This window comes from Entelurus aequoreus, linkage group LG13 (genome assembly GCF_033978785.1).
Source record: "Entelurus aequoreus isolate RoL-2023_Sb linkage group LG13, RoL_Eaeq_v1.1, whole genome shotgun sequence".
Classification (NCBI taxonomy): domain Eukaryota; kingdom Metazoa; phylum Chordata; class Actinopteri; order Syngnathiformes; family Syngnathidae; genus Entelurus; species Entelurus aequoreus.
The window spans coordinates 63,463,770-63,474,404 of NC_084743.1; the positions used below are offsets into that span (position 1 = coordinate 63,463,770).

Here is a 10,635-nt window from a genome sequence, read left to right on the forward strand (position 1 = left end):
TAAGTTGAAAAGGATTTGCAAATCGTTGTATTCTGTTTTTATTTACGAATTACGCAACGTGCCAACTTCACTAGTTTTGGGTTTTGAAGTTGTCCTACAGAAGTGTACTGACCCAAAGTCTGCATCTAAACCTCAAATCTTCTTTCTGCTTTATTCAGCAATCCAGGAGTTGATGGGGCTGCATGGCCTTTGTTTACCTCTGAGAACCAGGAGTACGTCACGCTCAACTCTAACCTTTCCCAAACCAGGAGGATGATGCGTGCCAAAGAGTGTTATTTTTGGAACAAACTGATACCAAATATACAGAAGGTTTCAGGTAAAACATGTGTACTCTAAATAATGCCTCATGTTGCTTATTGTCACCTGGTGGGCGATCCACAAAAGCAAATAACCACCAGAATAGTTGATTTGGGGCATGTTAAAAAACATTGGACTTAACAGCTGTGGCAGTAGGCAACCTCCTGATGAATTCAGTCGGAAAGGGATTCATATGGTCCCATTCGTCGCGGTTTACTCGACACGTGAAACGTGACGAATTTGGGGCGGGGTGCACTATCCACTTTAGCCACCAAATGGCAGTAGAGTGTTGAATATCTTAACATTTGTGGCAATTCCAACTCAGACCACAGTGTCAGTAGACATGTAGAGTGGTGCTTTCCACCATTTTCAGCAGACTGCACTGCAAAATGACTAACACCCCCACCTTCCTTTCATGTGAGATCCACCCAGGAGGAACGTGGCCATATTAATCCTTTCCCTACTGTATGTATGAGTTCTTAACCGTGTGAATGCCAGAAATTATCATTTCGCCCATTTGCCTTCTCCTACATCTTTCAACCAATTCAACACAATATTTAAAATGCTCCTTGCTAGTGTTGGTCAATTGCTAGCTGAATGCTAACATTAGTGTCAGGTTCAAACACTGATGACATCTATTAAACAGGACAAGAAGCAAAGAATCAAACAAAGACATATTTCAATTTGGCTCAATTTAGGAGAAGAGTGTCGACCTGTAACCTCTTACAGTGTCACCCACGCTCTGGCGAAAGATTGTACGCGACCTCTTTTTATTTGGACTGTCCCTGTTTACAAAACAACAGCTGTTTCTAAAGGAATGGGGGGTATGTAAACAGCCATTGTTTTCGGTCACATTAACACAAAAGAAAAAGATGCCTCGGGCTTGGGCTGGTCCTGGATCGAGCTTGGGCAAGTCTTGGATCACAATAGATAACCCCTCCCGTCTCCTCCCATCGTATACAGCGGAATTTTCCAAGCCTTTGGCTTGGTGCAACAAAGACAGATTCCATCTGTTCACTGGGAACTCATTGAACGGAAAGTTTTTTGATAATTTACATACAATTTTTCTGACAATTAGCATGTTAGCTTTTTTGACTATTTTGCAGGTATACACCTCAAAATCCTATTTCTGTACACGGGCTGCACGATTAACCGACATCAAATCGTCGATGAGATTTCAATGATTGCGATAACCAAACCGCAGATTTTTTTGGGTTTTTGTCTGCCATCACCGCCATTTGAGTGATAGACACTTTTCGCCAATCAGGCCATGTCCACACCAACACAGACAGTTTCAAAAACCCATATTTGGGGTTAAAACGATCTCCAGCCACACGAGTGTAGTTTCATAACTGAACTTTGATATACTAGACCAGACCTTGGCAAATTAAGGCCCGGGGGCCACATGCGACCCGTTAAGCTTTTCAATCATTCCCAAATAGTTTTTTTAGACCTTTAAGATGGAAACTGTAGCTGCCATTATGATGTGCAGTGATGTTTTCAAATTACCGTAAATCTTGAAATATACAATATATTTCAATGGTTGGAATCTGCACTTTTGCATGATATATTAGTTACTATGGTAATCTAATTAGTTACTATGGTAATCTAAGTCACAGCAGCTCAGACGAGGCACCAAGCAATGTGGGTGGGGAGCGTTTTCACAGAGTGGCCAGGCTGAAATGCGTGTGTCAGGGACAGACGCGGAAGGAGATTTTTACAACAAAGTTCTAAAGCTTAGTGATATATCAGATGTATCAGATCATAGGTGGGTTTAATTTTTACCCTTTGCGTTCATATTTCGCTGTTTGTTGCATTTTTGTTGCGTTTTGCTTGATTTGAAAATATTTCGATCGAGAGGAGGTGTGACGTTCATATGTTGTCAATATTTACTGTTTTATCGTTTGTAGTTAATATTGTAAATCCTACATTCTTTATTTTTATGTACCTTCTGGGTATCTCATTCAGTAAAAAAAATGTAAAATTCCATTCCGTTTTTTAAGGCGGTCTGTCATAACGTTTTTAGCATTCAATCAGACATTGTGAGGTTTTGTATTAGCCCCTCGAGTCAAAATATTTGCCCAGGCCTGTACTGGACGTTCAAAATGACATGTACATTATCTTTAAAAACAGTCATTAAGAATCTTTGTTTAAATGGGCGGAGAGCAGGACTTCTAGCTAACAGAAGCAGGATTCACGTATCCTTACTCGTGACCCACTAGTAGGACATTTCACAAAGTAACCAAACAATTAAGAGGAAACAAAAAAAATATTACAAAGCCAAATGTCCCGTTGCGGGAATATTTCAGCTTCAAAGCGGATAGGTAATATGAGCCCATCAACACGGACGAACAAGTGAGAATGTTGTGATGGCAACAACAACAAAGACAACACAACCTCGTTTTGTCAACTGGGAAAGCAAATGCACTTTAAGATGTTCAATATTTATTCAAGTTAATTTGTTTTGCTTACAGAGATTTGTGTTTATTTATATAGGATAACACAGTTATTTACCTTCCAATGACATTACGATGGCAAACAAATACTACAGTAATAAGATATAAGTGTGTATCCTTTTAAATGGTTACTCGCATTAAATGTTATGTCTTTACATTATAAACACTGTATAGTTTTTATTGGTTTAAGAGAAAAAAACTTTGAGTCCGTCTGCATAAAGCAGTGGTTCTTAACCTTGTTGGAGGTACCGAACCCCACCAGATTCATATGTGCATTCACCGAACCCTTCTTTAGAGAAAAACTTTTTTTTTTTCTTAATTTAATCTTAATTTATAAATATGAATCATGAAATGATGTTATTATATTAAAGAAATACTAATCAATATATTTTTTACAAACAGAAAGTTACAGGAATGTACACATGATCCCATGTTTACATCTCATTGTGCAACATGTGAATGTTTTAGTGGGAACTAAATGCGATATCTGAAAGGGGTACAAATTATTTCCAAAGCAGGACCCCCACCCAGACATACAAATCTAGTACACAGCTCATGAAAAACAATATTTGTTGTTATTGTCATTGTAAGTGGGCCAAAACACTTATATTAGAAAATATGGAAATGACTGCTGTCATTTGATTATAATAATAAAACATGTAACTTGTTATTTAGTCAGGTTTGGGACAGGTGTGGCCACAGTGTGCACGTCTGACGTCGCTCACATGTGCTCCACTGAATCCTCAAGGAGTTTTTGCGTTTGCTCACGCATATGGAAAATTAGAGGGAACATTGTTTGGGGGTATCCATAAGACGCAGATAGGGAGAAGTTTTTTATTTACACAATGAGTCGGGTGTGTCCTGACCTCCGCGGTGGAGGCTCCACCGAACCCCTGAGGCCGACTCACCGAACCCCTAGGGTTCGATCGAACCCAGGTTAAGAACCAGTGGCATAAAGCCAAACATTTTTGAAAGTAGATTATTGCATATCGTTCTAATGCGTAGCACCTTGAGACAAGAATATGTCGATTGCCAGCCTAAAAGTAACATGTCTTCCTTCACTCGTTATTTCCGCAGTTTTTATGCATTAAAATGTGTAACATATAAAAATCACAAATGGAATTGCAATTTTGAAGAGAAAAATGGCAATAACCGTATTTTTCGGATTATAAGTCACAGTTTTTTTCATAGTTTTATACTCTGGAGCGACTTATGTGTGAAATTTTTAACACATTACCGTAAAATATCAAATAATATTATTTATCTCATTCACGTAAGAGAGTATATCAGCAATCGTCACACACACACACGTCATCGTCAACGGATTTAGCGATTAGGAGTGACAGATTGTTTGGTAAACGTATAGCATGTTCTATATGTTATAGTTATTTGAATGACTCTTACCATAATATGTTACGTTAACATACCAGGCACGTTCTCAGTTGGTTATTTATGCCTCATATGACGTACACTTATTCAGCCTGTTGTTCACTATTCTTTATTTATTTTAAATTGCCTTTCAAATGTCTATTCTTGGTGTTGGATTTTATCAAATAGATTTCCGTTTTTTCCTTCTTTATTATGCATTTTCGGCCGGTGCGACTTATACTCCGGAGCGATTTATAATCCGAAAAATACGGTAGGCTTTTCTTAAAATCGTGCATTCCAATGACACATGCTAACTTTTTTGACAAATTTTACAGGTATACACCTCAGAGTGGTATATTTTGGTAGTTGACGCAGTTAGAACGTTAACATTAGCAATGTTAGCTTACTTTTTTTTTTATAGCTATTTTCCAGGTATAAACCTTATAGTCATATTTTGGTACTAAACGCATGCTAACTGTTAACACGCTAATTTTAGCATGCTAGCTTTTGTAACTCATTTTGAAGGGATACATCGAAGAGTCTTATTTGTCTTACCCGACGCAGTCTGGCCAGTCTGGCCTTTTACTTCAGCGTCAGCTTTTCAGCATTCACACGCAATTTTGGTAGCAATTGCATTTTTTTTGTTGTTATTTTAAGTTGTTGCAGATGCTATCTGATCCGACTTTAGTCTTATCTATTTTGATAATCAAGTGATTGTGCTGCATGTAGGATGCTAGTGCCAGCGACTCATAAAGTGAACTGAACAGACAAATACATCAATATTTATCAGGTTGCCAATAGTAAAATATTCAAAATCCATTGCCATACAGTAAGTGTGTTTATTTGTGCCTTTGTTTGTCAACAGATGAGCTACAGACTTGCAGGACTGCAACTGGGAATACCCTCCACTATCATTGCACATATCTCATGATTTTATTGTTTATGTTTATGTTTTTGTAATCAGGGGTGTACAAATCGGTCGCCCTTGTCTGATGTGTCAGTTTTAAGCTTTTTTTTTTTTGCCCGTCACACAATTTTCTTCAAGGAGGTTCCATTTTGGTTTCTTAAATATTCCTAATGTTTGATGTTTTTATTCAAATTGAACCCTCCAAAGCTCCAAATGTCATTAGTTATTGAAACTCTAGTTTGAATCAGGGGTGTCCAAGTTAAGGCCCGTGGGCATTTTAAGTAAATTAGATCAATTACGCTCAAATTAACTAAGACTTTGAAACACAGTATATTCTAATATGACACGATCCACACAACCTTCCCTAGTCATGATGCAAAAAAAAATAAAGAGGCGCAACGAACATAAAGGTCGATATACATGGTCACAGCTAACAACCTGCTCACTGATGTCACGACGGGCTTTTTGCAGCTTACTGGGGGGTTCGTTCTCCCGAAATGCAGACGGACCACTCTGGACAAAGTGTGCAGGTAAGAACATGATTTATTCTCAAAAATAACGCGACGTACCAAAAACAAGCAAAAGAAATAATGTGCTGATCGCACTCGAAACTAAGCTACCACTTAGCATGGACTAAAAACAAGCAAAACTTACGTAGACAAGGCTACCACTTAGCATTGGCTAGGAGACAAGCAAAACTTACAGTACGTTGACAGGTTGCATGAAGCAAACAAAGAAGCCAGACCGACTGACTGGCAAAGACAGGCTTAAATAATGTCTGATTAGAAACAGGTGCACAAACAGGAACTACAGGAGTCCAAAACTCACCGAAAACTGAACTTTGTGGATATTATAAAAAAAATCCCCAAACACCATAACAAATAAAAAATGTAACTCATTTAAATATGTGCGATATTTTTCTATATATTAGCCTCACGTTTTGTGGTGCAAAGCTAGAACCTATTAGTGTGAGATCATACCGTACATCCACCTGGTGCAATTTACACAGACCCTGGCTAGTGATCCTCTCTCAGGGACTACACACGGTTTTCTGGGACATGTTTTCAAGTTTATTTTAAAGTGTCTTTAGAGCATAAGGGTTTTGATGAGAGAATTGTTCTCATTAAAATCAATAACACGTGCTATTACTACAGTGTTACTTACATAGGAAATATATAATATGCAAAAATACATAATTGAAAATGAACCTGATTACATTTCCATTGCAATCAAGGAGTACAAACATTGCTAAAATAATCTATTATATTTTAAAGTATATCAAGCATAGGGTGTGAATACTTTTGTCCTTCTTGAATAGTATTTGAATGCACTGAAGCAAACATGACTCTTTTACTGTATAATCAACCAAATCAGTGGCATTGATTATCAGGGCATATTTGGACTTTTACTGATTTGTTGTTTGTTGAAATGTTGCCTAATAAAGTATAATTCAACAATTATGTTTGTGGGTTGATAATCATTGCATTTGCTTATCAAAAAAACAGGTCACACACACCAGTCTGGTAAAATCGAAGTTGTTTTGTCTCCTTAGTTGTAGGTTTACAACCATGAATCCCCAAGGTTAGATTACCTACGAAAGAACTGCAGAACTATAACAATAATAATATAACCAAAACTCAGGAGAATAAACAAAAAAACAAACTGCAGAACATTAACACAATTTACAAGGAGCAAGATTTGATGAGGAAAAATGTAATATGCGTTTAATTGGTGCTGTGACACAACTCCTACTACAAAAAAAAACAAAAACAGTTTTATACAAAACCCAAAACCAGTGAAGATGGCACGTTGTGTAAATGGTAAATAAAAACAGAATACAATGATTTGCATATCCTTTTCAACTTATATTTAATTGAATAGACTGCAAAGACAAGATATTTAATGTTGGAATGGGGAAACTTCTTTTTTTTTTTTTTGCAAAATAATCATTAACTTAGAATTTAATGGCAGCAACATGCATTCCAATGCGCCCCGACGAGCGCACCGCGGGCCACGCCCACGGGCGCTCTCTCTCCGTTGCGGACGTTCCTCCTCGCGGCTGCAGACAATCTGCAATTTTCGCACCTGCCCGTGATGAGCGAGCTGCCTTCATAAGCCGGCACAACCTGCCATCCCGGTCCGGAATATAACCTTCTGTTCGCGTACATACCCTCCGTCGCCTTGAAAGTGAGCTGTGCGTCTCACTTTTCCCTGGATCTCCCTCTGGACTCTGACTGCCTCCCTCGATCCTTGACTTCCCCCGCTTTGGACTCGGACCTGTAGACTTCTCTACCCCCTGGACTTCCTCGTCTCTCATTCAACATTTACGGTAATACTCAACAGCTAATTGGTACTTTAACTTTAACTTTAACTAATCTACACACATAGTCTTACTACAATACAACCTCTTGGATTTTGTCACACTCCATTTCCTTAGTTAGTATATTTAGTATTGTTTGATTATTATATATATATATGGTCTATATATATATAATAAATCTTCGAGCTACAATATCCCCTGGTGTCTGTGTCGTCATCGCCCTCTGTCCAACCCATAACACAACACATTGCAAAAAAGTTGACACGGGCCTTTTTACCACTGTGTTACATGGCCTTTCCTTTTAACAACACTCAGTAAACGTTTGGGAACTGAGGAGACCAATTTTTGAAGCTTTTCAGGTGGAATTATTTCCCATTCTTGCTTGACGTACAGCTTAAATTGTTCAACAGTCCGTTGTGGTATTTCACACTTCACAATGAGATACACATTTTCAATGGAAGACAGGTCTGGACATTGGCATTGTCTTGCTGAAATAAGCAGGGGCGTCCATGAAAAAGACCACCTGTTCCCAATTAGCCTGTTCACCTGTGGGATGTTCCAAATAAGTGTTTGATGAGCATTCCTCAACTTTCTCAGGTTTTTTTTTTGCCACTTGTGCCAGCTTTTTTGAAACATGTTGCAGGCATCAAATTCCAAAATAGCTAATATTAAAAAAAATTATAATAATTCTCAGTTCCAACATTAAATATCTTGTCTTTGCAGTCTATTCAATTGAATATAAGTTGAAAAGGATTTGCAAATCATTGTATTCTGTTTTTATGTGCGATTTACACAACGTGCCAACTTCACTGGTTTTGGGTTTTGTATAAAACTGTTTTTTTTTTTACTCGTGAATTAAAGCATAATAACAATTTGCAGAGAGACAGCTTGTATCCCGAAAAACTTCACTAGCTGCATGTGGAGGTTGCCCTCCTTCTTCGGACCACCAATCATCATCATGAGAGCCCGGTTCAGGTTCACAATATATATTTAATTTTCCCAAATAAAGTCTCTGTGTTGCTTTTCAGGAATTGTCTTTCTGTGTCCGTCACAGATAACAAGGCCCAGGTGGGCCATCTACGCACCTGTCGCTGACTTCGAGGCCGGTCCTGGCACACCCGGCTTCGCTGCAGGCCCGCAGGCCACGCCCCCAACCACACTGTGCCACTCGTATGCCGAGGTATAACAGTGGTGGCTCCCGGTCATTTTGAGATCTAAATCAGTGGTCCCCAACCACCGGGTACCGGTCCGCTGACCGATTGGTACCGGGCCGCGCAAGAATTAAAAAAAAAAAAAAAATATATATATATATATATATATATATACAGTATATAAATATATATTTTTTAATTTTTTAAATTAAATCAACATAAAAAACACAATATATACATATTGTGTATGTGTATGTCAATATAGATCAATACAGTCTGCAGGGATACAGTCCGTAAGCACACATGGTTGTATTTCTTTATGAAAAAAAAAAAAAGCTACAAAAAGGTTGGGGACCACTGATCTAAATGACAAAATTGCCAAATTGTCAACCCTGGCTTTTCAACAACCCCTTGGGGACATATTTTAGGGAGTGAGTGATGGATAAGCTTTTTGACAGTGAAAAGTTGATTTGAAGATGGCAGCGCCCACGACATGTCTGGTGAAATCCTGGGCATATGAGGCGGAACGTGGCGTCAAAGAAATGTCAGTGACTGACTAAAAATGAAACACCATTCTCTCACATCAAGGAGACACATTTATATTTTAAGAAATTCATAGATCTTTGGTCTAAATCACTATGATTCAAATAACATGTGCTAAGCAGTGTGTGCAAACTATAAAACTGTGTGCACAATTAGTGGGCGTGTGATCCACTAAGATTGCGTGTGCAATTGATGACTAGTGCAGAAGTTTTTGCCTGAACCACATTGGAGACACTCATCTACCGCAAACTGGTGTTTTGAAACATGCAGCAAGCATGCACCGCTTTTTCCGGGCATTTTAGAAGCAGTCCTGCAGTGCATCTACAAACCCAAAACCAGTGAAGTTGGCACGTTGTTTTAAATCGTAAATAAGAACAGAATACAATGATTTGCAAATCCTTTTCAACTTCTAGTCAATTGAATAGACTGCAAAGACAAGATACTTAACGTTTAAACAGGAAAGCTGTGTTATTTTCTGCAAATATTAGCTCATTTGCCTGCATGTTTCAAAAAAGCTGGCGCAAGTGTCAAAAAAGACTGAGGAAGTTGAGGAATGCTCATCAAACACTTATTTGGAACATCCCACAGGTGAACAGGCTAATTGGGAACAGGTGGGTGCCATGATTGGGTATAAAAGCAGCTTTCATGAAATGCTCAGTCATTCACAAACATGGATGGGGCGAGGGTCACCACTTTCCGAAAAAATGTGTGAGCAAATTGTCGAACAGTTTAAGAACAACATTTCTCGACGAGCTATTGCAAGGAATTTAGGGATTCCACCATCTACGGTCCGTAATATCATCAAAAGGTTCCGAGAATCTGGAGAAATCACTGCACGTAAGCGGCAAGGCTGAAAACCAACATTGAATGCCCGTGACCTTCGATCCCTCAGGCGGTACTGCATCAACAACAGACCATCAGTGTGTAAAGGATATCACCACATGGGCTCAGGAACACTTCAGAAAACCACTGTCAGTAACTACAGTTTGTCGCTACATATGTAAGTGCAAGTTAAAACTCTACTATGCAAAGCCAAAGCCATTTATCAACAACACCCAGAAAGGCCACCGGCATTTCAAATTGTTTTTGGAAACTGTGAACGTCGTGTCCTCCAGGCATGGGTAACTTACACATCTGTGAAGGCACCATTAATGCTGAAAGGTACATACAGGGTTTGGAGCAACATATGTTGCCATCAAAGCAACGTAATCTTGGACGCCCCTGCTTATTTCAGCATGACAATGCCAAGCCACATGTTACAACAGCGTGGCTTCATAGTAAAAGAGTGCAGGTACTAGACTGGCCTGCCTGTAGTCCAGACCTGTCTCCCATTGAAAATGTGTGGCGCAATATGAAGCCTAAAATACAACGACGACTGTTGAACAACCTAAGCTGTGCATCAAGCAAGAATGGGAAAGAATTCCACCTGAAAAGCTTCAAAAATTGGTCTCCTCAGTTCCCAAACGTTAACTGAGTGTTGTTAAAAGGAAAGGCCATGTAACACAGTGGTAAAAATGCCCCTGTGCCAACTTTTTTTGCAATGTGTTGCAGCCATTAAATTCTAAGTTAATGATTATTTGCAACAACAACAAA

General features: G+C 38.8%; 1 protein-coding gene across 2 annotated transcripts in view; it reads left to right on the plus strand.

The window, feature by feature from the left end:
* The window catches only part of LOC133663584 (acetylcholinesterase-like), a 66,201-nt gene extending 60,338 nt beyond the window's left edge, over positions 1 to 5,863 (plus strand). For both annotated transcript variants that reach the window (XM_062068149.1, XM_062068150.1), the window contains exons 9-10: positions 159 to 316; positions 4,987 to 5,863. In XM_062068149.1, the coding sequence (XP_061924133.1) occupies positions 159 to 316; positions 4,987 to 5,081 (253 nt within the window). In that variant the 3' untranslated portion in view covers positions 5,082 to 5,863. The remainder of the gene's footprint in view (positions 1 to 158; positions 317 to 4,986) is intronic.
* The last annotated feature ends 4,772 nt before the right edge of the window (positions 5,864 to 10,635 follow it).